Source organism: Camelus ferus, chromosome 10 (genome assembly GCF_009834535.1).
Source record: "Camelus ferus isolate YT-003-E chromosome 10, BCGSAC_Cfer_1.0, whole genome shotgun sequence".
NCBI classification, from domain to species: Eukaryota; Metazoa; Chordata; class Mammalia; order Artiodactyla; family Camelidae; genus Camelus; species Camelus ferus.
Genome location: NC_045705.1, coordinates 57,937,892 through 57,965,451, shown reverse-complemented (window position 1 = coordinate 57,965,451; position 27,560 = coordinate 57,937,892). Strand labels below are relative to the sequence as shown.

At 50.6% G+C, this 27,560-nt stretch overlaps 2 protein-coding genes across 11 annotated transcripts in view; one reads left to right on the top strand and one right to left on the bottom strand.

Annotated features, from left to right (window-relative positions):
* Positions 1 to 5,865, top strand: part of FCHSD2 (FCH and double SH3 domains 2) — a 194,330-nt gene extending 188,465 nt beyond the window's left edge. For both annotated transcript variants that reach the window (XM_006181609.3, XM_032489304.1), the window contains exons 17-20: positions 198 to 418; positions 1,416 to 1,545; positions 1,678 to 1,760; positions 3,760 to 5,865. In XM_006181609.3, the coding sequence (XP_006181671.1) occupies positions 198 to 418; positions 1,416 to 1,545; positions 1,678 to 1,760; positions 3,760 to 3,843 (518 nt within the window). In that variant the 3' untranslated portion in view covers positions 3,844 to 5,865. The remainder of the gene's footprint in view (positions 1 to 197; positions 419 to 1,415; positions 1,546 to 1,677; positions 1,761 to 3,759) is intronic.
* On the bottom strand, positions 3 to 25,696 carry ATG16L2 (autophagy related 16 like 2). 9 transcript variants are annotated; one of them, XM_032489306.1, is made up of 20 exons: positions 25,374 to 25,573; positions 24,967 to 25,013; positions 23,422 to 23,521; positions 22,745 to 22,847; positions 19,071 to 19,144; positions 18,523 to 18,774; positions 18,339 to 18,404; positions 17,879 to 17,992; positions 16,800 to 16,862; positions 16,108 to 16,216; positions 15,620 to 15,725; positions 14,862 to 14,932; positions 14,506 to 14,577; positions 14,279 to 14,399; positions 13,844 to 13,949; positions 13,022 to 13,171; positions 12,752 to 12,799; positions 12,532 to 12,633; positions 11,697 to 12,200; positions 3 to 560 (listed from the first exon to the last, which is right to left on the bottom strand). In XM_032489306.1, the coding sequence occupies exons 1-19, from the start codon at positions 25,451 to 25,453 to the stop codon at positions 12,113 to 12,115; spliced, it is 1,872 nt and encodes a 623-aa protein (XP_032345197.1). In that variant the 5' UTR covers positions 25,454 to 25,573; the 3' UTR covers positions 3 to 560; positions 11,697 to 12,112. The 9 variants fall into 9 exon arrangements, with proteins under 9 accessions (XP_032345197.1, XP_032345196.1, XP_032345198.1 ...); XM_032489305.1 differs by lacking the exon at positions 11,697 to 12,200 and having other exon boundaries at positions 25,374 to 25,673; XM_032489307.1 differs by lacking the exon at positions 24,967 to 25,013 and having other exon boundaries at positions 25,374 to 25,657.
* Between the last annotated feature and the right edge of the window lie 1,864 nt (positions 25,697 to 27,560).

The following is a 27,560-nucleotide window of genomic DNA, read 5'->3' as shown; positions in this document are numbered from 1 at the left end:
TGTATTACATGTTTTCCTTTATTTGGTCACGTTTATCCTGTATAGTAGAACCCTAAAGTTGATCTTCAGTGAGTACAGAATTACAGCTTTACTCTTATTCTCTATGATGCTCTTTTAGTTGTCACGTGAGCATGGGGGGTTGCAATAACAACGTGGCTGTCAGTGTTCTTACTGCATTTTTCTCTCTTGCTACCTAGTCTGTTTCGTGAAAGCACTTTATGACTATGAGGGCCAGACAGATGATGAATTATCTTTTCCTGAGGGAGCAATCATCCGAATCTTGAACAAAGAAAACCAGGATGATGATGGCTTCTGGGAAGGGGAATTCAATGGGCGGATTGGAGTTTTCCCATCCGTGCTAGTGGAAGAACTTTCAGCTTCAGAAAATGGTGACACTCCGTGGATGAGAGAGATTCAGGTACATGACGGGGGAGAAAGCTGAATTAAAAGATGTTTAAAGAAGATGACTCCCAAGGAGTCTCTTGACCCGTGCAAAAGTGGGCTGTAGTCTCATCCTCACCCTCACCATTCCAATCCTTGGTTGCCAGGTTTCTGCAAAACTAAATTTGAGAAGCAGAGACTCATCAGTCAGGCTTTTCTGTAACAGCTGTACTACACCTCACTTCTCCCACATTCTGTTCTCTGAACCAGTGAGTCAAAATACTGAATTGTATATGACATAGAAAAGAATGATTTGGTGGAGAGAAAGAAAGAAACCAGCGGGAATATATTGTCTCTGTGGTTAGTTTGTGCAGTAAAAATATTTGCTTGCTCTTTCTCTCTCTCACGGTCAGAGTCTCCCTGCCCAGCCCAGGTCCTACTAGTCCATTTTAGAGAACTAATGAGCCTGCCAAAGCCCCATAACCCCATGTCGCCCTAGGCTTAGCTCATCACAGGAAAACTTGTCTTTACAGGAAACTGCTAATTCAGATCTGTCACAGCAGGCCTGGCAGGTCCAGGACCATAAAGAACATGTCTGCCCATCTTATTTGTGTGGTGGTGTGATCACTCAGCATGACATTCACAAAACCTAGGGAAGTCAGAAGCTCAGCCAATTATTTTATCTTCACCCAAAAATACAACTTGTCCTTTTTTTTGATTCTTCACTGAATTGACTGAATTTGGTATATTTTCAGTAAAACTCTAGAGAATAGTTTGACTTGATAACTGTATAAGATAAACTAAAAATCATTAGTATAATAAGAGCTGTGGAAGGAAGAAGTTAAATGCAACACAAAATTGGGGGTCGGGGTGGTTATTCTAGGCTCATTTGCTTCTACTGAGGCTGATAAAAAAAACTCAATAGTCATAACTTAGCTCCAGAGAAAAGTACTTCGCCAAGAGCAGTCAGAGACGCCAGCTAGTCTCTCCTTCCTGAGAGGAGCACTTTGTAACCTCTCTTCCCTTTGCTGCAGATCTCTCCTTCCCCCAAGCCGCCTGGCTCCCTGCCTCCACTGCCGCTCTATGACCAGCCTCCCAGTAGCCCTTACCCCAGCCCAGACAAGAGGAGCTCCCAGTACTTCCCCTGCTCTCCTTCAGCAAATGGTAAGGGTTCTCTTGGGCATGGGTCTAAATACACTTTCATTTTATTTCACCTGAAGTGCAAACAGATCTGCATTAGCATTTTTACTGCTCAACAACACAAATAAAATGGGCTTCTGTGGTTCCCTCCCTTAGAAAATAGCCTCCATGCCGAATCACCAGGACTCTCACAGGCACCAAGGCAGACTCCTGAGACGTCGTACGGCAAACTGCGGCCTGTAAGTCTCTTATCTGGAAGGATTATAGAATGCATAGTTCTTCTAAATTGAAAGTTAGAAATTAATGTTTCTCCATGGCCCCTATGTCGGTACTTATTTTCTCCATGCCAGTGTGAGATGGGTTTGGGAAGTTAAAAAGAGCCTTGAAGAGGAAGGCTGTGAAAATGAACACATCTTGGAAGGTCTAATCCACACTGGCACTCTTCTCACTGAGCCATGGTGAGATCGCAAGGTGATAGCTATGCAAGTGTATGTAAATTATAGCAAGCTCTGTGAGTATTAAAGCAGTCTAATTGTGAAGCAGAGCATTTTTTTTCTAGCAGGCATTTATAGAGAACCTATTTTCCAGGCCTCTGTTTGCCTCTTTGAGGGGCACTGAGATGAAATAGTAAGATATTATACCCTGTTGAGGTTTAAGAGTTTGGAATCTAATCTTACAAATAGTCACCTCTGTTCACCCCTCACTCCACTGCCATGAACTCCACCGCACCACCTCACTGTGGAACAGCTTTTCCAAGGTCATAACTTTTACATGCTTATCTAGTACATATTTGCAATTTATTTTCCTAGGCCCCTTTATCAGCATTTGACACAGTTCTTTGAACCACTCACTACCTTTGACTTTGTTCACTCAGCAGATATGTATGTATCGAGTGCCTTGTTAAGGACTTGATTCTTTATCTTAAATGTGATGGGAAATGTGATGTAAGACTGTAAGCAGGACAGTGAGTGAGATGACCAGTTTTGCATTTTTAAAGCACTATTATGGCAGCTAAGTGGAGAATGAATGGAAGGTGACAGAATGGACATTAGGAGGCTGGAGCAGTGGTCCAGGGAAGAGGGGATGGTAGCATGGACTGGTGGGTAAGAGCAGGAATGGAGAGAAGTGGACCCATTTGTTCCACCACACTTTCCTAGTCTGCTTTCCACATCCTGGCCCTTCCTTTTCATTGACCCTTGCAGGCTTCTCTGCCTCTATCCATCTCTGTTGATGCTTCTCTTAAAGTCATTAAACTCACACTCTCTGAGTAACCTGATCCACTCCCAAAACTTTGATAACCATTTATTTACTAACAACTCTCAGATTTATAACTGCCAATCCAATCTCTTCCCTGAGCTTCATACTTGTGGACAACTCAGTATATATGTACCAAACCCCCAAAACTCAGCAAAAATGAGTTAAATTATCTTCCCTTCCAGACACGCTCCTTCTCCCATATTTCCTGTGTTGGTGAGTAAAACCCCCATACTACCAGTACTCTGGCATCACTCTTGACATCACCTTGGCCCTGCCTCCCACAGAGTCATCACAAACCTGCCAGGTTTACTTCAGAGACAGCGGCCAAAAGGTTTACTTCAGAGACAGCAGCCAAATTTTTCACTCTCTGCTCCCCCAGTGCTGGTACCCTAGTGCAATATCAGCTCTCATTCAGATGACCACAGGAGTCTCCAAAACTGTCTTATCTGTAATCTTGCCTACGTCCACTCTTTTCTCCAAACTGTTACCTGAGCCATGTCCTCATACATCTGATACTGCTGTTTAAAATCCACGAAAGACTCCTCTTTGCCTACAGGCTAAAATTCAGATTTTTAATACAGCTTAATGAGGCCTTTCATGACTTCCCCCCAGCCTCTCTCTAGTCTTATCTCTTGCAACTCTCCTTCCAAGACATGTTGAAAGGCTTTCACTTCTCCAAACATTGTTCTTTCTTGCTTCCACTCCCAGCCTTTGCTTTGGACAAGGCTTTTAGGACTATAATGACTCTTGTGCTCATGAGGCTTTCAGCCTAGGTGAGAACCTGAATCATGAATTTCACCTACAATAATAACTTCTCAATGTGAGAAGTTGTGAAAATTTAAGTTGACAGCACTTGCTCAGAGCATTTCTGAGAGCCCTAGGGTGCCCATGTTTTTGGATAGATGACTGGTTGGGGATTGGATGCTTCAGGCACTGAATCAGGAAGTTGACTGACAATCCATGTGATGGTTTCCTGCTCAGGTCCGGGCAGCTCCCCCTCCACCTACGCAGAACCACCGAAGACCAGTGGAGAAAATCGAGGATGTGGAAATCACACTGGTGTGATGATGGGTTTGCCCTTCTGTTACTGCTACAATCAAGGCCAAGCTTGGAGTTTGGCCAGTCTTGTTTTTTAGGCACCTTTGCATGATGATGACTCGAACAGAGCAAAAACAAGGAGGAATTATATGTGACCAAGTGGCCTGGTGGACTCCTCCCACATTTTGAATATTTTGTGCCTTTTTTGTTGTCATTTTCTATGTCATCTCTCCTACCACAGCACAAATCCTAGTGGGCCCTAGAAACAGAGAGGGGGACAGCCCTCATACCTAACAGTGGCCCATTTTTATATGAGACTCAAGACCAGGCCTCGTTCAGGGCACAGTCACAGAGATACCTATCATGTGCACTCGTACAGTATATTACTGTGGCCACAAGGATGTGGCAAAGATTCTCATCTTTCTTCAAGTGGCTTTTGCTCGCCTGATTGAGTTTAATCAGATCATGTTGGCTACGTAAGGAAGCAGAAGGAGGGATTTCAGGAGAGGCTGGCTCCTCCCCACAGTTAGTCCCCAGACTTGAGAAAGTAAAACCATACTGGAAAAAAGTGGACTGCCTTGAGTTTAGCACCAATTGCATTAATGTACATCTCTTCCACAACTAACAGATTTAAAATAATAACAGTGTCCTTCGTATCAATATTTATGCCATTCATTTAGTATTAGTGGAGCTAACATGGCGGGGCTGAACTAGTAGCCAAATCTCGTCCATCATATAGACTAATAGAAAGGAGGCTGCGGCTAAAGCAGAAATGGAGCTTCCAGATCTGAAATGAGCCGATTTAATGTTCTTTTTGTATTTGGGTATTTTTCACTTTAATTTTTGCGGCATATAATCTTCTGACCAGTATCCTTAGAATCTGAATGTCTTGACAAACTGGGGACACATACTTGCCTTGTTGAGCTTCTCTACTGGGGAGGCCCATGGCATTATTCTATTCCCAAGCCAGTCCACTGGCCCAGACAGCCAAGTATAAACGTAGCTTCCCAGGTCCCACTGACCTGACATTTCCTTGAGAGGAAGAACCTGTGGCTCATGGCGGAAACCAGCTTACCATGAAGAAGGACTAAAGGACTGCACACCCTGCACAAGTTCAAATTGACAAGGAAAAAACAAGTTCTCCACGTCACAGGGAGAGGCAGGAGTAGCCTTCTCCACAGGCTAGCAAACCCACAGCAGCAGGTGTCCCAGAGTAGGCCTCTGGCGGCCCCTCCACCTCCTATGGAAGACAGGGAGTGCATTACTTAGGGACTAAGGGATATTTGCCAGTTGCTTCTTTTTTTTTTTTTAAGAAATCAAATTTGCAGAATTTAATCTAAAAAGCATTGTATGCTTTGAAAACACCATCCCTCCTAAGAATCTTTAAAAACTTGAACTGCTCGCCAAATGTCCCCATGGGATTTTTGACCAAAAATAAGGTCATAGCTGAAGAAATGTTCAGTTGATCACTTCAGTGACAATACCCATTGATGAATCTTCTCCATGATTTAAGGGGTTTTGGTTTTGGTTTTTTTGCATTTCTTAACCTGTTGATCTATTTGAGGTCTTTTTGTGTTTATCAAACTTATTCTTAAGTTTAAAAAAGAAATTAAAAGGCTGGTTTTTTAAAGATTTTTGAAGTTTGTTGACATGTTAAAAATCTTCAAAGCACTTTAAAAAAATCTTCCAAGTGCTTAAATTGGGCAGTTCTTGCTACCCAGTCTTGTATTCTCTCTTTAGCTAGCCAAATTGTCCTTGAATCTGGGTTTTCCACATTCTCAGAGGGTTATTTGAGATCTTTTGTTATATTTTAAAATATTTTTTTGGAAGAGCTGCTAATTTTATTTTAAAAAAAAAACACGAAGTTGTAAAATATATGCCTCCTTTTTAAAAAGAACCCCTCCCTCCAGGACATGTAACCCAGCATCACAGTGCACAGCGCCAGGCTCGGAGGGAGCACCTTTGTGCAAATGTGCTTTCTTTACAGTGGCTGTAAAAACTTTGTATTTATTATGTATAAAATGTTGAATAATTAAAAAATGGAATTAAGTTTTCTAAGTTTCCTTATAGAAAGATTTGGGTAAACAGCCTTTTCCAAATATATGACATATATGATGCTTCTTATAGATGCTCCTAGGCCCTCCTTTAAGCCCTACAACAAACAGATACAGAGAGGGGGAAGTAAATTAATCCATCCATGGGACAGAGTCCCTCATGCCACTCACCTGCCAGTATTACATATTCTAGGTGCTAGAGATAGAAATTAAGTTGTGGTCTTTGCTTTCAAGGTTCTTTCCCAGTGAGGAAAAAAGATATGTATGTGAAGACAGTACTATGTGACATGCTGGAAGGGAGGGGCAGGGAGTATACTGAGGAGGGAGCTCTGATTCTGCAGCTGGAGGGGAAAGAGGAGGGCCACTGAGTCCCCTCAGAGGATGTAACCACAAGCTTCTAGGAATTGGGCACTCGGACTCCTCTGTCCTTTCCTAAGCTTCCACCCTGAGGAGTAATGAATCAAGCCAAGTAGATTCTACTGGTCCCAGGGGTGGATAGAGGGTTCTGGGTGAAAAGCTGAGGCTGCCAGCTGGCCCAGTGAAGACCAGAGTTCAGCCTATTTGGAGAGGGACCCCAAAGCTCTCCTCTTCCCAGAGCTGGGCATACACAACATGTGTTCTTCCAGAAGTTTTCTGTGCATAAAACTCATACGTGCGCACATTGCCTTTTTATATAAATGAGATTATATTGTACTTTTAGGTTTACCTCATTCTTTTTGAAGGCTGCATTATATTCCATTGTTTGGTTATATCATGATTTAAACATTTCCTATAGTGATGGATGTTTAGGTTGTATCTATCCATTTGCTATCAGAAAGTTGAAGTTAACATCTTTGTACATAATTCTTTATAAATTTGTTCCAGTAGAAATATTGGGTAAATTCCTAAATACTTAATTTGAGAGTCAAAAAGGTATGTGTGTATTTAATTTTGTTAGGTGTTGCCAAATTGGCCTCTAAAATGATTGTATCAGTTAACACTCCCACCAAGAGCACAGAAGATGACATCATGGACTTTGGAGTTAGAAGGTCTGAGTTAAATCCTGGCTCCCACTTGACAGCTGTGGGAACCCAGCTTCAGTGTCATCAGAAACCTGAGAATAATGCTGTGGATCCAAGGATGTGTCAAATATGCAGCACAGGGTGGTCTCTACAAGCATTCCTCACCATCACCTCCCCCACCTTCAGCGGCCTCCCCTACAGAACTGCAGTCCTTGCTATTCTTTGAGCCTCTCACTAACACAGGTTTGTCATGAGGCTCAAGGGAAGGTGTGGGTGTGAAAGTGCTTTACCATAAATATGGTAAGGGCTGTCAGTGCACATTTAATACCATTTCCATCTTCTTCTGCCTTCCCGTGCTAATGAAGGCTGCTTTCATTTGAGACTACTGTTGGCACTGGAGGCCTGATCTGTGACCAGGGGACAGAATTAAGCTAATGGCCCACCTCTGCATCATAGCTGTATTTTGGACTCCATCACAGGAACTGAGTGTAAGGCAGTCAAGCCAGATTCACAGCACATCACCTGGATCCCTTTCCTCTCTGACCACCCTAGACCATATCCACAAGGCAGACAGATGCAGGTGGGAGGATATCCTCTGGCCGTAGCCCTGCCACCACTTGATGGACAACCTTTCTGCTGGGCTGCCAAATCCTCAGCTTTAAAAGGAGTAGAATGAGAAGATTTCCAAGGGCTTATCCAACTCTGATGTTCTAGGTAAAATCAGTTTCTAGACACAGAGTGAGGACATCAAACAAAAAGGTTACAATATTTGAGAACAGACTTACTAACACACAGACTTTTGGGTATGGCCAGATATTGAAAAGGAAATTCCAGCCACTAGACCTTCCAGTAGGACAAAGCAAACCATCCTCTAGGTTGCAGTCACACCCCAGGCTGCACTGTTTGCTCACTGCCCACAGCTCAGCCAAAGCTTTCAATTGTGAGGACAGTTATTTCCTAACCCATTCAGAGTTACATTATGGCAAAATCTGGCTGAATCTTTGTATTTTGCTCATTATGAAGTTGTCTTTCATGAAAAAATACAACCAAGTTACTGGAATTTTAGTTTAGAAGGGGAAGAATTGTAATTTGTCCCAAAATCCTACAACTTGGCACAACCGGTGTAAGTTTCTTCCTAGACACTGCTCGTGTTTGCTGTTACTGCCTGATCTGCCAAGGACCCTGTGAAGCCAAAGAGCATCTTGTTCCTGGATTACTTTCCCTTGGTCCCACTGGCCAAAAACACAAATGCAGGACTTCTGCCACATCTGTTTTGGACAGCTCTGGTCTGGGAGTATTTTCCTGGAATGTTATCCTGAAACAACAGAAATGAACCCACAGGTAGGGTTCATACCCTTCCATACTGTGTGCTAAACACTTAAGTGTGCTTCTTGTCACCAACTTGTTCCTGTGAGGGGCATGGGAAGAGCCTGGTCAAAAGTCCTATATTCAAATCCCTGGGCTAACTCGATTAGCTGTGACCTTAGGCTTGTCCCTTCACCCTTCTGGGCCTAGCTTTTCTCATCTGTAAAGTAGGAATGAGAAGACAATTCAAACTTCCTAAGGTCAAGGAGGACCCAGAACATGGCACTGGAGAAACAAATGGCTCAGTTCCCATCCCCATCCCCAAGGGGCTCACATCTGGTGGGGACAGCTCAGGAACAGCAGCTTCAAGCCAAGGTACATCTCCCAGCACAGGGGGATGACCAAGGAGCAGTAGGAGCCCAGAACAAAAGCCTCTGGCATTTCCCCCTCTCAAGTCTCAGGCAGGCAGAGGACGTGCTACTCATGCCTGTGCAGTAGCCCTGGAAAAAAGCCAGGTCACCTTTGGTGAGGCCCCGAGCTGTGGAGCAGGAAGAGTCTCACATACAGGGAAACGCCATCCACTGTGATTTGCCCAAGGTCTTTCAGGAAGACAGCTGGGAGCAGAACCTGGAACCTGGCCTCCAGAGGATCAGGCCAGCCGCTCGGTACAGAACTTGAATCCAGTTTTTAGAAAAGAGGGAATTGGGCCTGGATTTTTATCCCAGCTCTGCTGTGTGACCTTGCACAAGGCCTTGGCACTTCTCTGGGCCTCAGTCTGTGTGCACAGCAAAGGTGACAGTTTTGACATCACGGAACAAACTCAGGCAGGCAGGCAGCCCCTGACCACCTAAGGACTGAACACCTGCAGGGTACTCTCCTGAAGACCTGAGTATCAACTGCTGAACACCTGGAGAGAACGGAAAGCCTAGAGCGATTTTCAGCACAGGATTCTACCCCTGTCCTCTCTGCTGCTCGGGCTGCAAAGACTAGAGAGCAGCCTTCCCAGCCAGCACTCCTCTGAGCTTTTCCCCTGCTTGGCCTTTGCCACCCCTTTTCCCCACGCTTGCCCCATTCCCTGGAATGCCTGTGCCTGCTTCTGACCTTCCAGGCTTCTCCTCCAGGAAGCATTCCCTCCAGGTAAGTGACGGTGTATATGTGCTCCCTGAGGTGAGGCAAGGGTGTGCGGTAAGATTTGTCCCATGAAATGAAGAGAAGACTTAAGGCGAGTGAAAGGTCACCCTCCCAGGAGTCGAGTCGGATCATTCCCTGAGCTCTTTTTCAGTGTTGTCTAAGCAGTCTTTACTGCAGTCCTGTGAGGTACTTGCCCCAGATAGTATAGCTGGTACCAGTCTGCCAGGATTCAAGTTCACCTCTCTCCTGTGGCTCTGCATGTCCCTCACTTCAAAGGACACTAACCCTCCAGGCTCAGGCCTAGGCACCCACAGCCACAATGGAAAAGAGAAGATGCAGGGAGGGATTTAGTTTAGACATAAAGCTAGAATCACCTACCAGGTGGTGGAGGCAGTGGACCAATGGCTGGGGCAGTGGGAAATGCCCTGCAGCTCTGCCTAATTGGGAGCCTAGATTCTTTGACATTTTGTTTAAAAAAGTATATAACAGTCACAGTCTAGCTATGCCAGCTGTGATGATCTCGTATCACTTACCCTCTCTTAGCTACAATTCTCTCCTCTGTGAAAGAGATACCTACATCACAAGGTGGTGGGGAAGAACAAGATACTATGTGGAAAGCGCAGGGCACAGGGCCCGACACAGCTCAGTAATAGTGGCTACTGGAAGCTCTGATCTTTCTGGCCATGAACTCAGGAGGCAGGAGAATGGCCTCAGCAGAAATAGGCAGCTGGTGACTCCTGGTGGCCACTGGGAGCCAGGGCGTGAGGGCCAGGCCTTTAGGAGACTTAGATTCAAAGTACTCCTAAAGTCTTCGACTGTTAGACTTGTCCTCAAGTGAGAGAATTACCATTTGATAAACATTTCCTGAGGCTTTCTCTGTGGATCTCAGGCCTGATTCTAGGAAATACTTTGCTCCCATCCTGGTCTCTTCCAAAAGCTCCCTGACTGAAATGGAGGGAGGCAGACACAAATGGGGTGGGCACAGAGACGGACAAGGCCCATGGCTAGCCTGGCAGGTGAGGAAAGGCTCTTAGTGAGGGGATCCTGAAGGACAAATTTGAATTGGAGCCTGGGAGGGAAGAACATTCTGGGCAGAGAAAATCACAGCAAGACGCATTCAAAGTAGCAAGGAAGTGAAGATGGAGCTGAGGTCAGCAGGGCCACATCCTAAGGGTGAGGAGTTTCTCTGCAGGTAGCAGAAAACTTCAAAAGGCTGGATGTGTAACAATGGCACCTTAGAAGGTCACTCTGACCATGGCAAGGAGGGGACTAGGTAGGGAGATAGCAGGTCTAGAAGGAAGCCTGCAGTGGCAGCAGGAGTGGAAAGGAGTTAGACACAGCGACCCAGGCCATGGTGCCCAAAGGATATGAGGTGTGAGGGGAAGAAAAGCTTATGTCAGGAAGAGGTGATGCCCAGGATGCAGCTGGGTTATGTCACCTGGATCTCAGGGGACAGCTAGGCCAATAGCAGTGAGTGAGCTGAGATCAGTGGAGTATAGATTTGGGTATTTAGCCAACACCTACATAGCCTTTGGCATGTGCCAGGAACTTTTCAAATACTAATGCACTGAATACTATGACAACCTTTGAGGTGGATACTACTATTATCCCATTTTACAGAGGAGGAAACTAAGGCACAAAGACATTAAGTACCTTGCTCAGAATCATTCAGCTATTTAATAGTGGAGCAGAGATTCAAACCCAGATGGTCTACCTGCAGAGTACAGGCTCTTAGCTCTCTGCTGCCCATCCTAGAAATGGTTTCTAAAACCCTGGGACTGGCAAAGATCCCCAAGGGAGACTGTAAGGTAATAAAGGCTGAGAGTTCGAGAGTAAAGCCTTTGAATCTCAACTGAGCAGGCCCCCAGAAGTCAGCCCCAATCACTTAAGACAGAAGTTCCTTCCGCTTCCTGGCAATGGTTGTCCTGCTGACCCTCTGCCATGCCCTAGGTTTGGGAAGGAAGTGGAGTGCCCAGGCTTTACCCTTAAGGGTCTATCTTGTACTCCTGAGGCTTGTTGTATGGATTAAAGCTGATGCTGATCTAAGTGAAGCCCCAGGCCCAGGCCCAGCCCACTGCTGCCCTCCCCAACACACAGACACCCAGAGGGCATTTCCCAACCACTCCAGGCTCTGCCTCTGGGGCAAGAACGTGTCTAAAGGAAGACCTGGTCTACCAAGTACCTGACATCATTCTGGCTTGTTGGGATCCTTTCCACAGGGCTCTTCTAGGCTGCCTCCCCTGCTCCCTCCTCAGAACTCACATGGACCCTCCCCAGCCTGAAGCAGGAGGGCCCAAAGATCAGGACCAGCTTGGACCTAGGGTGAAACTTCCATGGCTCCAAAAGCTGCCACCCTTTGCTGCCTCTGGGCCTTTCTTCACAGTCTTACCCATTAGCTGTGAACAGCACAGAAGCCAGGCTGGCTCCACCCCAACTCTGGGTGGGAGGAAAGGGAACCAAGCCTGGGTCTCATTGAGCCTCTAGCCCAAAGGCCTCTCTGTTCCTGAGTGCTGCTAAGAGGCAAGAAGACACCGGTTTAGATGCAATTTCTTTCCGCTTTTGCCAGAGAAAGTGAGGAGACAGAAATAAAAAATAAAACAATACTGTAATTCCCACCCCACCCCCCCAAAAAACCCACACTTTGTTTTTAAACAAACAGGCCAGGTCCTGCCAGGCCTTCCCCACCAAATGCCCTGAGCCCTCCCCACCCCCACAACCCCCACTGGCCCTGGAGCCCTCTGGGGCGGTGGGAAGCTGTCCAGCTTCAGGCTTCGGACTAGAGCTCCAGCTCGGGGAATTGTGGCTCTAGTGCCAGAGCACAACCTTCCTGGCCTGGTCCACGCTCACCACATGGCTCCCAGAGTAGCACCAGGCCACGGCATTGACAGCAGCACTGAGAAGAGGAAGAGGCAGCTTCAGGGGGTGTCAGGACCCCCTGGGTCTGCCCCTTATTACTGGACCTGGGCAGTTTAAAGCCCTCTCTGAGCCCATCTTATCACCTGTAAAATGGGCTCAGAGGGCTGTGGTGAGGGTAGACCCAAGTGTATGTGGGAAGATACCTTGTGAACTGTGAAGGGCTCTTTGGGTGGAGGGGGAAGGTATGGGAGAAGGGCTGGGGACTCCAGCATCCCAAGAATGTCAGGACCTGAAACTGACTTACTAAGACTAGAGCCAGGGTGGGACTGGCCCTGGGGCTGGGGTGGGCAGGCAGTGGCTGTGCTCACCTATGGGGTCCCTGAAGGCTACTCTCCAGTTTCCCGGTGTCTACGTTCCAGATGTAAAGCACTCCATCCCAGGAACCTGCCAGTGCGTAGCTTCTGTCTGGACTGCAGAGGCCACAGCAGAGCAAGAGATGAGATTAGAGGGGAGGACAGGGACACACACCGACAGACACAGTCAGATGGGGCACACTCAGGCACAGGCACTGCACTCTTATGGACACACCTGAACACAGCTTTGGTCCAGTCAGAGCCACACTTGAAGCCATCAGCTCTGAGAACAGATGGGGTCAGGTCAGAATGGAGGTGGCTGCCAGTCCCTGCCCTTGGCCTGGAACTTAGCACTTCCTCTCTCATCAAGGGTTTGGGCAGCTCAGCAGGCCTTAGTCCAGAGAAGCCTCCAGGGAGGGCCCCCTGCTAACAGGTCTTTTACGAGGGACAAGAGGCCCAGCTGCCCCAGCCAATGCCACAGGGTCAGCAGGCATGAGGCAGGTACCTGAACACCTGGCGGATATTGCTGACACGCAGGTCAATGACCTTAAGAGTATCATCTCGAGAACAGCTGAGCAGATGCAGCTGGTCGTGGCTGAGGCTCAGGGAGGTGACCCGGCCCTGCACAGGGATGACCTGGATGCAGCGGGGTCCCCTGAGGAGCAGAGACAAGGATGAAGAGCAGCCCACCCTGACAAGGCTGCTCCTGACAGGCTAACAAAGTCCACAGGCACCACTAGTCTCAAATCCCTGGGGCCAAGGCTGACAACTAATCTCCCACTGGAGCCAGCACCTCCACCAGGAACTTAGGTAGCCTTTGGCTGGAAGCTGGAACCCCCGAAACCCTTGGGTCACTAAAATAAGTGCCAGGGGGAAAGCAATGAAAGTCTGTCTTTAAATGTGTGAAAGAGGAAAGGGTTTCAAACGGCAATCACTGCAGATGAGTAACGAGAAGCCAGATGCAGGCTTGGTACTGGCTCCAGCACTGGCTTGAATGTGAATCATTCAAGCCTAGTGCTGGGCTCTTAGGTTCAAAAAACTAAAAATTTTGTTCCTTTTGATTAAAAAGTGGTGACTACAGGGGAAAAAGACTTCTCCATCTTGGTAGGCAAGACCCAGGCAGAGTCCAATGGTTGGACCAAGGGCCAATAAGAAAGAGGCACAGGTCTCTGAGGCAGCTGAGCCTTCAAGGGACCAAGCCCGGCACAGAGGCCACCAGAGCCTCACTTCCCCAAGTTACCCTCCATGGCTCAATGGCCAGAAAAAGGAATAGAATATAGGAGCCCTGTCCCCACATCTCCACCACCCATGGCCTGTGCCTGTTAACCTGCTGTCCCAGAACCGGATCTTCTGGTCATTGTGGCCACTAATGATGACATGGTCCCCACACACCACGTCGTTACAGTAGGAAATGACATTGATGGTCCTGGAGCCTAAGGACCAAAGAGCAGAGACCTAGCCTGAGAAAAGGGTTATCAGGAGCCAGCTCACTGGACATATGGATAAGTTGAGGCCCAGAAGCCCCAGAGGGACAGTGTCCACCCAAAACTAGAACCTGAGTCCCTTGCTTCTCAGCCCAAAGGTCACCAAGTAACCAAGGAAAGTATCATTGACGGGGGACAGAAGAGTGGCCTTGGGAGATTTCATCCCAGATGCCTATAAATCTTGGAGCCACTCCCAGTGAACAGGCTGAGTTCCCTCATGGCCCAGGCTGGGGGCTCCTGGTGGGTGGGTAAGGGGGTTGAGGGGAGCTGGGCCTCACAGTAGGCGCGGCCAAGGTCCCACTCCTTCACTGTCCGGTCCCGGCTCCCAGTCACCGCCTGATGCCGTGTTAGCTTGAATTTGGCAGCTGTCACTTTGTCTGCATGTCCAGATAGTGTCTCCTGCCCCCCATCCCAGATATGGATTAAGAGTATGGCCAAGACCCCATAACAAACCCCTCCAGCCATGACCACTGACCCTCAGGCTGCCTTCCCAAACAGGTCTCACCTTGGACTGTGCCTCCCCCACCTTCCAGAGCTGGGCGGCCTTATTGTAAGTAGCTGCCAATACCTGGGAGCCCTGGGGAGATAGGAGTAGAAATGAGAGGTTCTGGGCCTGGGCCTGGCCAGAGGCAACAGCTTGCAGGCTAGAGAACTGGGGCAGGGGCTGCCTCTGAGCATCTCCCAGCCCAGGTCACCTACGTAGGCAGAAGAAAATCAAGGCCCAAAGAGGAGGATTTGTGTAGGAGCCTGAGCGCCTGGCTCTAAGATAAACATGATGTTCCCTCAAGTCCCAGAGCCCCGACCTGCCCAGTGTGGAGACCAGGGGAGGGACATCCTGCTACTGGGACAAAGTCCCCTCACCGAGGGGTCAAAGTCCACACTGGTGATGCTGCCGCCAGCTCCTTCAAGGGTCTGGTTGGCCTTCAGGCGACCTGGGGGGATCAGGAGAAGGAATGGGTGAAATGAGGTCACTAATCTCATGAAACTGAGGAGCTTGGACTGTGAGTGGGAAAATGAGTCTCTCCCCACTTAGAGGACAAAAAGAATTGCTGGGTCTGTTCTGGGAGTTTAGCTGAAGGCTACACCTTCCTGAACTGCCAGCAGGGGGCCCCAGGGGGCTGCTGGTTATCTCACAGACAGCTGGAGGAGCCCAAGAAGAAGGGACTGTCCCTAGGTCACATGGCAAACTAGGACCAGGCCAGCTGGAGACTCACCTCCTTCAGGAAGCCTCCAGGAGCCATCTCTCAATCCCCAGTGCACCCCTCTCTGGAGAACACAGGTTAGATAGCTAATATTTGTCCCATAACTGAGTTCTGAAAGAGGAGGTGCTTCTCTGGTATCTGCTTCTCAAGGGCCTGTCCCTGTAAAATCTGATGACATGGGATCCCCACTCCCCCTAACAGGGACCATATGGACTCAGCCCTCTCCATCCTACAGGCCTAGACCCCAGGAGGTGGGAGGCTCTGCCCTTCTTAGGAGCAGTGATCCTAGAATTCTTGCCAAGGGGTCATCTGACAACTGTCCACAAAAATGTCCCAGGTGAGAAAACACCAAGGAGCAAGCTAAGGGTGGGGCCTGGAAATAAAGGACTAAGCTGGCCTGTGGGGAGAGACCCTCACCTCCCACAACATTCCAGAGGAGGATGAGCCGGTCAGCCCCTCCAGTGGCCAGAAGGCTGCTGTTGGGGCCAAAACAAACAGCGTTGACCTCGGAGAGGTGGGCATCCTGTGGGGAAAAGGGGAGGTCGGTGCCCCTGATCCTCATCATACACACCTCTTAAACATGCACATAGCTCTCTCTCCATGCACACATTAGGTCTCTGTCCAAACCTGAGCTTCAGACTTGACCCTGCCAGGGTGCATCATCTCTACTGGACCCCTGCAGCAGCCTCCCCCAATGCTACCCCATACTCCCTTACCTGGCCTCCTGGTCTCCCTACCTCCTGTCTCTCCCTCTCATAAAATGTCAAGGGGCTCCCACCACAGGCTGTGGGAATAAAACTCTGGCCCCTGATGAGGAGCCCAGCCTTGCTTCCTGGCCTCCTTGGACCACCCCTGAGACCTGCACCCCCATATCAGTACCCCATGCACGTGGCCCAGATCCTTACCAGCACATCCTGAGCTCGAGTAGGAAGTCGGGCAGCCACGCACATAGGGATGCTCTGGTATCGCTGCTCGGGGGCTCCCCCTATTGAGTGGCCTCTCCTCTTCTTGAAACTGGGGGAGAGGGTCAGGAGGGCATTCAGTAAGGCCTTCTGACACAGGAGACTCAAGCGTCTCTGAGGCAGCAACATGGAAGGCAGCAGAAAATGACCCAGAGATGCAGCAAGCACAGTCCCCACCAGCCTCTGACCCCAGGGATCAATGTGGAGACAGGAGGGACACAGAGACAGGCACAGAGGCAGGGCAGTGTTGGTGGATGCAAAGAAATCTCAGAGCTGGGGTTTCAGTCCTGGCCTTCCCACTGCTTGGCACTGTGACCATGAACAAATCCCTGAAATTTCTGAGCCTCAGCTTCCCAAATGAGTAGTAGTTCCTGTTTGGCCTCAGGCTGGAGCTCTTGGTCCCCTGTGAGGACCTTGGATGAAGGACAGAGCCTTGGAGGACAGCAGATTGGGAATGAGGCCATGCACCCAGCTCCTGCCTCTTGGGCTTAGCAGAGACTCAAACACAGACTGCTGGGCAACATACAGAAAGGCAGACCGAAGCGCATACCTAGCCCAAGCCTGGGCTCCAGGAGCCTGACACAGGCATCCAAGAGGCCCAACCCCATCACACACATCAGTGCACACAAACTTACTCTAGAAGCCCCTTCACCACATCCACACAGCGGGACAGCGTCAGGGAGGTGGCAGAGGCAGACCTGGGGCAGAATCGAGAGAGACATGCTAAGGGACTGGCCAGTAGGTGTGCAGACAGCTACACTCTTGAGCTGGGATAAGAACTTGGCTCCTCCAAGGCCAGGAGAGCAAGGTGACCTAGAGTAGTCCCAGGAAGGTGGAGGCAGGGAGGGATTTGGAATGAAGTCTCCCAAAGTTTCCATCATGATGGTTAAGAACTACCTTACCACCTCAAGGGCCCCCCAACAAAAGCTCCTGGGAGGGTGAGCTGGTACCTACATGGGGGTGGGGGGGTGTATGTGTGAAGGTGCCCCCAGGCTGAAATAGCACAAAGCTGGGGGCAGGGGGGTAAGGAAACTTTGACCCACTGAGTGACCTCAAAAATGCCCAGGAGAGCTCCCACCGGGGCTGCCAAGGCTTTGAGGACTGGTATGTTATACCCTTCCCCAGGGTTTTTTCACTACCCTAAGGTCTGGACACCAGTGACCTACAAGGGAGGGCTGAAGGAGAGCCTTCAGACTGGGGAATGGAGCAAGGAGGGGGCAGTCTCAATGCCAGGCAAATCAAGACAGATGGGGGAGATCAAGGGGAGGGGCACCCAAGGACTGAAGCCCCAGTCAGGACTCACCCATGAGAGCTCACATCAATACATGCTCATATGTTCACAAGCACTCAGCTATGCTCACCTAAGCTTGTACACACACGTGCTCTGATGTCCCTGTGTATGCACACACATGCCTATGACAGGTGAGCCCTGGGCCTTGCCCACAGGTTGCCACCTGGTCACACCCTTTCACCAGCCTGACATCCCACCCCCAGTGCTCTGCTCTTGGGAAGGAGGAAAAAGGGGTGAAGTCAGAGGCTGGGGTCCCTGAGGTGGCACTGACCCCAACTGGCTCTAGGCACTGGAGGTCAGATCTGTCCTTGGAGGTTTGAACTGTACCCCAGTCTCTCCTCAAGGCCCATCTCAACCCAAGAACTGGCCCAAGGTCCTAGAGGTGGGGTGGGGCCCAGCTCAGAGCTCTGGGGCAGTCCTCACCTGAAGGGCCTCTTCCATTTCTCGCCAGCCTCACTCTCCAGGGACTCTGGCTCAGCAGCCAGGGCTAGAGTTTCTGCTTCCTCTATGATCCCATCACCTAGTGTGTCTGGGCTCCTGGAAGAGAGAATGAAGCTCAGAAAAGCCAAAGGACCAGGCTGACACCTCCATGCCCCTGCGCCCTACTGAGTGAAGATGTGCAGACCCAGTGACAAGGGGTCCGTGTGGGCGCGCGTGTGCTAGCTCCTATGATCACACGTGTCTGCACGTGTGCTGGGCTTGGTCAGCGTGGGGGCCTCGGCACTGCAACTGTGCACACGCGCAGTCAGGTGCACAGGCAGCCGCAGGCAGATGGGGGCAGGGTAGAACTGTAATGGCTCAAGAGCAGGGCGCTCCAGAGCACGCGGGGCGGAGCCGGCGACCGAGGCTCGGCAGGCAGGTCCAGGCGCATTCCCACTCTTACTCGCTGATGCTCACTGTCCGCTTGGCTGCTTTCTTCAGCTCCAGGGATACCCGCGCCTGCTTGGCCCTAAGCGGAGAAAAGCCTCCTGAGAGCCAGGCTCTGGTTCTTGAAGGGCGGGGCCAGGCCCTTCTCCCACAGGGCGCGCGACCCGCTCGCCTCCCGGAGGCGGGTCCAGCTCTCTCACCTCTCGCGGCGCTCGTTGCGCAGGTTACGCTCAGCGGCCGCGCGCGCCTTGCGCTGCACCAGCCGCTCCACCAGGTCGCGGGCCTCTTCCTCGAGCCTGCGCAGTGCCGCTTCCAGGTGCCCGGCGCGCGCACGCAGCGCCTCGTAAGCCTCCCGCTGCGCCTCATTCAGCGCGCACCGCGCGTCTACCTGCTGCACCCCCTGCGCCCGCGCTTCCTGCAACTGCGCCACGCGTGCCTCTAAAGCCGCCAGCCTGGAGGACGGGGAGAACCTGTCACCTCTGGGGGGACAGCGGTCCTGGAGCTGGGACAGATTTGCTCCTGGCCACGCGGCCAGCTAGACGGCTAAGCAACATCCTCAACCAAGCCATCAGTCCTGGAGTCCTACGGTTCCAGGCCCCTGCGACCAGCCACAGGCGTGAGGGACGTTTGGGGGGACGTGGGGAAAGCTTCCGGACCCTGCTGGTGACCCTGTCCCCTTCTCCCGCCAGGGATGGCCCCGAGCCTCCCCGAGGTGCGCAGGGTCCCTCTCGCACCGCCCGCGCCTCACCTGCCTCGCCGTTCGCCCAGCTGCGACTCCAGGGCGCCGAGCGCCTCGCTCTTCACCACCACCTGGTAGGCCATCTGCGGAGGCGGGCGGCGGAGAGGCCACACAGGTGGGCGTGGGCGCCTCTGGGCAGGGCCTCCAGCCCCTCTCCGGCAGGAGAGGCAGGTAGGACAGGGTTTCCTCTCCTCCCACCCGCCCCCTTCCTCACGAGAAAGCTGAGGCGCAGACAGGTGTAGCACCTTGCACAGGAATGCACTGCTGTTTCAGGGATCAACGGAAGGGCCTTAGGCTCTGGAGCCTAACACCAGAGTTTCAGTCCTGGCAGCGCCGCTTATTTTTCCTGTGCCCTGGGGTGGTCATTTAACCTCTCTGAACCTGCTCCGTTTCCTCACCTGCCCAATAGGAATGGTAGTGCTTACCTCATGGGGATAACACGGAATTACTATAAGGAATAGTATTTCAAATAATTGTGATCATTTTTATGGCACTTATGTGTGCCAGGTCTTGTTCTGAGCACTCTACACGTATTAACTCGTTTAATACCCGTAACACAACCATCCAGTAGGTATTGCCATTCCCATTTTACAGACGAGGACACTGACACAGAGAGGTTAAGTGTCTTACCCAAAGTCACACAGCTAAGTGGCATAACTGATATCTGAACCCAGGCCACCTGACAGCACGCTCCAAGTTAAAGGACTGGTCCACTGGAGAGGTTTAAGGGATGTGTGTTCTGTTCCCCATCCCTTCAAGCCCTGGCCTACCCAAGCATAGATCCTAGAGAGCAACAAGGAGACCTGAGCAGAGACAGATGGGCTAAGAACAGGAATGGACTGTGGGAGCACAGGGCCCAGACTGAATATTGGAGTTCCTCCCAGCCCAACAGTGGGGTTAAGGGTCATCTCATCTATCCCCCTGCCTCACTGAACAGTCCTTCAACTAAGAGCCAAGAGCTAGGGAACCACAGAACTGACAGGTCAGTGGGAGAGACAGACGCCAAGCAAAGCTGTTTCCAATAGTATGACAAGAAGAACATGAAATAACCAAGGCTGGGGGCTCTTGCTGCTGAACTGTTCCTGTGTTCTTTCTCACGGCAGGGCCTGGTGAGGGATGGGTTGAGGAGCAAGGTTGGTGTCCCCCTGCATTGACTGTGTGAGTGGGCCGGGGAGGGGGGGACAGTGCACATTTTGGGCAGGGAGCTTTCCTTCATAGATAGCCCAGTTTATAACATTTATAATTCCTTCCATTAAACAATCTGACCACCACTTCTGCTTCCTCACCCATCATATACTTTCACTGACGTTTTAGTATTCGACATTTTTCTGGATGCTTTTCAAAATTTAAATAATAGAGATGGAAAACAAATTAGTGGCTGCCAGGAGTTAGGGATGGCTGGAGAAGAGGGCTGAATTGTGACAAAAATGGGGTAGCAAGAGGGAGATCTTTGTGGTGATGAAATAGTGCTGTATCTTGATGGGCACACAAATCTACATAGGTGACAAAATGACAAAGAACTATATACACTTTATACCAATATCAATTTCCCAGTTGTGTGTACTATGGTTACGTAAGATGTAACCACTAGGGGAAACTGGGTAAAGGGTACACAGGACCTCTCTGCACTGCATTTCAAAATAAGAAGTTAAAACAATAATAATACATGCTTGTTGTGATATGTGGAAGAGTATTAAGAATTAAAGAAAAAGCCTCCCTGTTTCCTGGCATATCCAATGGGATACCTGACTGGTATGTGTCCGAGGAAGTGATGAGGGAGTGCTGAAGGTGAGGGGTGCATGGAAGTATCTGAAACAAACATGAGCTCAGAGAGGAGAGAGTGCCAGGAAATGCAACATGAGGCTAGAGGACTTGACTGGGGACGCAGGCTAAGGAGCTTCGGAAGATACAGACCAAACCAGTAACGGGGAGAGGTGGTGAAAGGGACTTTTACTTTTTCACTCTATGGGCCTCTGTTCTACTGAAATGTTCACAACAAGCATGTATTAGTATATTACTTATCTTTTTCAATGGAGATCTTTTTTTTTTTATTAAAATACATCACTCGAGTGCTGAATGGAGAATGGATGGCGGTGCCAAAGGAGGAGTCATCCAGGGAGGGAAGATAGTAACCTGGACCAGGCCAGATAGGGTACAAGAAACAGAAGTTGATGGATTTGGAGGTGACTAGCTCAGGATGGAGGGCTGGGACGGGTAAGAGATGCCCTTGAGCTTCTAACCTCGTGGCTCGTTACCAACAGAGGGAAGAATGATATACCTCATTTATCACCTAGTCTACAAATATTCATTAGTGTGGACTGTGGGGAACCTGGCCCCAGGGATACAACAGAGGCAAACCAAAGGCATCCCAGGCCTTGAGACACTCCCAGCCCAGAAGGAGGCTCAGATGTTTGAGAGCCCCTCAAATGTAAAGCTGCAACAGGGGCTCTGCAGGAGAGGCTCTCACTGGGTTCATAGCCCCATCTCCACGGTAGATGAGCAAGTGACTTGGCCTGTAGTAACCAGGTAGGTGTTTACTGGCCTATAAGCCTCCTCCAGTGGACTGGAAGCTCCATGGGGCCAAGTCGTGTTTACTGCTGCATTGCCTATGCCTTAGATATAGTGATTGTCAGTACTGGAAGAATGAATGGAGATCACTGAAGGTGGATTGGTGGGAGGGAGTCCAAATCCTGGCTCTACCTCCCTAAGCCTCATTTTCCTCTGAAACCATAAAGTTGTGGCAGATTAGCCAAAGTAATGCTTAATGCCCAGTGCCCTCAGGGAGTTGCCTTAAGGTGGCGTTGGCCATATTATTTTAAGGGCGATGCTGAGTCTGATTTTAGATCAGACTTTGTGAAGTCCAAAAAGCAACTGAGTAAGAAAGTCTGGAGCTCATATGAGATGGCTGAGCTAGAGATGGTTCTGGGAATAGCAAACACAGAGAAGTCTCTGAGGCCACGGGAGTCAGTGAACTCACCCAAGCTCCAAAGAACACCCACATCTAAATGGAGGGGAATAAAGAGGAGGGAGAGGAGCCAGAGAAGAAAGTTCAGAAACAACAGCTATGAGAGGGGAGGGTATAGCTCATGCTTAGCACGCATCCTGGGTTCAATCCCCAGTACCTCCTCCAAGAATAAATAAATAAACCTAATTACCTCTCCCTCCTTACCCCCGCAAAAAAAAACCCAGAAACAACAGCTGTAGAAATGAGAGGAAAACCAGGAGAATGTGGTAAAACAAGCCAAGAGACACCATGGAGGTGGAGATTGGGGGTTGGCAGCAGTGCAGTGTCAGGTGGAGGAAGCACCCATGCCATGGAGGTGGACCACCTTACTTTTAGTCTGCAAATGTGTATTGAGTATCACCTGGTGCTGGGTCCTGGGGTTTGCGGGGCAAGTGATGAGCAGAGCAGGCTGGACCATCCAGAAGGGAGAACAGAGGCTGTCTGGTCCCCACACAACTCCTCCCTGAGCTCTCACCTACTTCTTCCAGCTGCTGTTGGAGCCCACTTCATCCTGGGCTGCCAGAGCCAAGCTAGAGAGCACTCTGACCCCTGTCTAGCCTCAAGGCATTGGATTTAGGGAATGTCCCTCACTTGCTGGCTACTTGGACCACATCTCCCAGCCCCAAAGTCCTGGATCCTGGCCCCACCTCATTCTCTCTCAGACCCCTGCCCAGCCTACCTCTCCACACACCAGCCGGAGCCCCTCTTCCTCCTCTTGCCACTTCACCCTCTGAGCAGCTGGTGATGGGACTTGGTCTGAGTCAGGCCCTGACTCCTCTTCCCTGTCAACCAGAGAGTAGTGTTCACTGTCCCTCCATTCACCCAGAGGATGCACATGAAAAGTTTGAAACCAGAGCCTTGAACTTTCTCCTGAGGAGGGTGGGAGCCAAAAAGCCAGAAGAGGAAAGAGCAAGTCTCCAGAAACTGGGGCTGCCCTCCGCTCTAGGATTCCCCCGGGCCTTGAGTTCCCTGGCCAGGATGCTCCTCAAAAAGCACCTCCCAACTCTAAGCCCTAACCCTTTCCTGGTCCTCATCTTCACCCCATCTTTGGAATAGGTGGCATCATGCCCTTTCTGTAGGCATCAGGGGAGGGTCAGGGAAACAGAAAAAGACAGAGGAGCATGGAAGTGGGAGGGGGAGGAGATGGGACAAATGCAGAGATAGACTGAGAAGGGTGATGGAGAAACACTCTAAGCAGCTGGCCTGGGGGAAGGATCAAGAGCCTGCCTCCCCCCTCCCCTGGGCAGCAGCCAGGGGCCAGTGAGGTGCCAGGGAGAGAATGAACCCAGCATAGGCAGTGGGGGCAGGGCCCAGGCACAGGAAGCCCATTGTGACCACAAACACACATACACTTACCAGGGGCCCTGGTGGGTAGCGGGAGTGACATCGTTTGGCTCTGGCTGCAGCTTCTCTGAGAACCGGGCTAGCAGCTCAGCCTTCTCTAGGAGACGGTTATCTAGGGGTGCAAGAGGGTGAGCCTGGGGCAAAGACAGACACTTCCCAGCAGACTCCAGGTGTACAAGTGACCTCTCTTCTGGGAGTGCTGCAGGAGCCCAGGGATGCAGATGGGGAGCTACTGGCAGGCTGGACTCTGCCCTTGCCTGGGGAGTGTTTGTGTAGCTCTCCCAGGACCTCCAGCCCTTGCCCAGCCTCCTCAGAGTATAACCCCCAGGCCCTCCCAGGAAAAGATCTGCTCTCCCAGGGACAGAGAAGGATAGCTGCTGCTGGGGAAGGAGATGGCTGGGCACTGCTGTCCCAGGGAAGGAAGGGGCCAGGGATCGATCCTCTAGGTCAGGGCCTAGCTCCAGAGAGTGAGGAAACAAACTGAGTGCCACCAGCCTGTAGCCTTTGGCAAGTTACTTCCCCTCCAGGAACTCTAACTTTCTGGACTAAACAACAATCCTTACTTCCCCAGGGTTGGTGTAAGGTACCTCCCACGCCAAAACAGAAAGTCCTTGAGTTTGGTAGTTTCTGCTATAGACCCTAGAACACAACCCCTCTACCCCTACCCATGGTCACTTCCTCTTTTCTCACCAGTTCCAGGGCAGGATAGTGTAGGAGTGTTAAGCCCAGCCCTAGCTCCTCAGCTCCTTTCCCTCACCCCATTCCCTACCTGTCATCTTGACTGAGGTCACTGGCCTGGTTCTCGAACAAAACCCCACCCCAACCCCCAGGGCACTGCACTGCCCCCAGCAAATCTAAAGAAGATTTTGCCCAGTTTAACAAGAGAGAGAAATCCAAGGCTTAGGGATATGACCTGCCCAAGACTACAGGGAAGACTGGATTTTCAGTGTCTGAGTGCAGCCCTCCAGGATCTCTCCAGTCCCACAGATTTGCAGCTCCCAGGGGGTGGAAGTGAAGTGACTCCTCCCTCAAATTGGATGGTTCCAGTGCCCATCAAAGCAGTGAAGAAGTGAGGCTGCCTAGAGACGGGGGCTGGCCTCACATTCCTGAAGGGAGAAGACCAAGCAGCCCAAAAGGTTGCGAAGAAACCTCCCAGGACAAAAGTAGCAAATTCAGTTGTTGGGGTGGAGCTGTAGGTGGGTACACTTTCAACCACAGACGTACAATCTCAGATGACCAGAGGTGCTACACAGAGATACACACCTGTTCATCCTGGTTTGAGCTGCCAGTACCTGCTCGTGACCAGCTCCCCAGAAACAACTCAGTCTGACTTCCCTAGGCTCAGCCACCTCCCTCCACGGCCTGCAGCCCACTGCTTCTCCCTCAGGCTGTGGTTGGCTGGACACAGAGATGCTCCAAAAACCTGAGCCAGAATCACCTATCTGTGGCAAAGCCTCAGGCTCTGAGCTTCCTCCCTGGAGATTCAGAGTTTAAAAGTAGCTGCTCTAGACAGTCCTGCGTTCTTTCACTGTGCTTACGGGAACCAAAAGAACTGACCTGGCTCTACTCCGGGGACTGCCCAGGAAGGGGAAGTATAAAAGACCCTAAAAAAAAAAAAAAAAAAAAAAAAAACTCGCTGACGAATCTGCCCCTAGGAAGCCCAGTATGTGGGAGGCAGAGCTCGGCCCTGAGGGGCGAGGAAGAGCAGGGCACCCAGAGGGTCCAGGAAGGGGATCTAAGCAGAGCCTGGCCTGGAAAGGGCAAGAATGCTGGCTAGTCGGAGCTGGAGCGTAACAGACTGAAGATCTAGCTGGCCCAAGGCTTCGGAGGCGAAAAGAAAAGTGCGCCAAAGAAAAGGCATTGGTGCACTTGGGTCACATACAGCCCGAGGAGCCAGACAAACCCGAGCACCGAGCCCCATCCCCTCGACGGCCATCTAAGGCCCCAGGACGCACTGCACTCACAGGCCGGCACTAGCTCCAGAAAGAGTGCTTTTTGCGTGCGGTCTCGCTGTCGAAGCTGCCGCACGATGTGTCTTTTCCATCGGGCAGCGGGAGCGCCGGGGTCTTCTGGCCCCGCCATGGCCGCTCAGTCCCGCCAGCACCAAGCGCTCCTCCAGCGGAGGGAGGCGTGGCCGGGCCGGGGCGGGGCCCCGAAGGGACTCCGTGACGTCAGGGGGCGGGCAGCAGCGGGGAATCCCCGGATTGTTCTAAGAGGGTTCTTGAGGGGAGAAAGGAACGAAAACCTGGAGGGAAGCAGCCCCCAGAGTCGGACCACCCGGACCCCACAGAAAAGTCTCCCCTGAGTGGGGTCTCCTGTCGCTGTCGGGACAGTGATCGGGGATCAGGATCGGAGAGGATAGGGCGGTTTCGCCCACGCCTGTTGGTGCGCTCCGCAGGCGGGGCCTCCGGGGCCAGTGTTCCTTAACCCCACCGCGCCCGGACCGAAATCAACAGTAACTGGCGCTCTGGACATGGCTGCGCTCTAAGCTGGGGACCTGAAGACCCCTTCACACCCGGACCCTGCCCTCGAGGTGCTCAAGATCTGTGACGGGAGGCAACACAGACACAAGGCAGACAACATATGACAGAGAGATAAGAAAGCACGGAGGAGAAAGGGACTGGAAGGGACGAGGCCCTGCTTTGCGGAGGTGATGCGTTGGGTCGCGAGGGATGCTATAGGAATTGGCCAGGAGGAGAGAAAAGAGGATTCCAGGCAGCGGGAAGAACAAATGCAGTTCAAAAACTTCCAGCAGATTTGAGCCTGGAAGAACAAGAGGCAGGACCGCCCTTGTGGGAAGAAAGGTTTAGGGGTCCAGTTCGTCGCAGAAAATTTATGACCCTGAGAGTAAAGGGATGCAGCGGATTCATCTAGCAACCCCTGGCCCAGAGGAGATAAGAAGGTTGTCTCAGATTTCACAGGACTGGATGGCCGAGCTGGCCAGCAACCCAGTATCCTGACTCAGGGCTCAACCGGTGACTCTATTTGGGCGGCCTCTGGAGGAGCAGCAGCGTCTCCTGCAGGTATACTTGACAGTGAATCATGGGTTTGCAGGGAACTGTGATGAAACTGTCTCCAGCAGCGCCCCTGTCCGGAGCCCTGCAGACAGGCTGGTGTGAAAAATGAGGGATTCACTGGAGCCAAGCAGGCAGTGGAGGTGACAGATCTCTTGAAATGCAGATGGGGATAGTCATGACTTGATAAGTTGTAAATGCCGATGACACTGCAGGAGAGTGTCCCCTGCTCTGCTTTGAAACCACAGTGAACTTGGCTCAGTACCTCCTATGCCATTGGCTTTGACCCTCATTTCCTCTGCACATGCTATGCCTGCTGTTTAGAACACCTTTCCTTCTAGTGGGCCTGGCTCCTACTCATGGGTCACCTCCTCCAAGAAATCTTTCCTGCCCCTGCACTGAGTTAAGCCTTCTCTGACCTCAGCCCCAGCCCAACACTAGCCTATGTATTGAAGAAACGGGTGGTGGGTGTTAATGTTAACTAGAAGTGCCCAGGAGAAGGCCATGATACCCATGGAGGCTCAGGGCCAGTTGGTGACAGTGATGAATTTCCTTTAGGACTGGCTAACTTGCAGGTGCCTAGGGACACCATCAATGGAGCAGGGTCTGTGTTCATCGAAGGGTGTATTATCAGGGTTCTGCCAACCTGTGAGGTACAGAGGTGCTATTTCTCTCAGTTGGAGAATCATATTGGGGTCAGGCATTCCTAACCCTTTTCTGACTCACAAAGCACTCCTAGGAAATTTAAAATAATTTTGTCGTTTTTGAATAGTATATGATAAAGAAGTTATTGATTTTGACTAAAAATATTTATCTTTTATTTTTAGAATAGGAAAGGTTGTATTATAAAATTGACTTAAAATTTTAGATAATATTCATAATATATGAAGATAAATTTCTACATTTCACATTTAACATGCTATTTAAATTATCTTTAATTATGTTAGAAAACCATGATTCAATGACCAGTAAATATATAAGTGATAATATCATGATTTAGAGACCTAATGTACTTTAGAATATAGTTTGAAACTTGCACCTGGGTTAAGCATCTCCCAGCAGCCAGAGTGATTGTTTAAAAACCTAAATCAGCTCGTGTTAGTCTACTCAAAACCCTCCTAAGGCTTTTCAGCACAT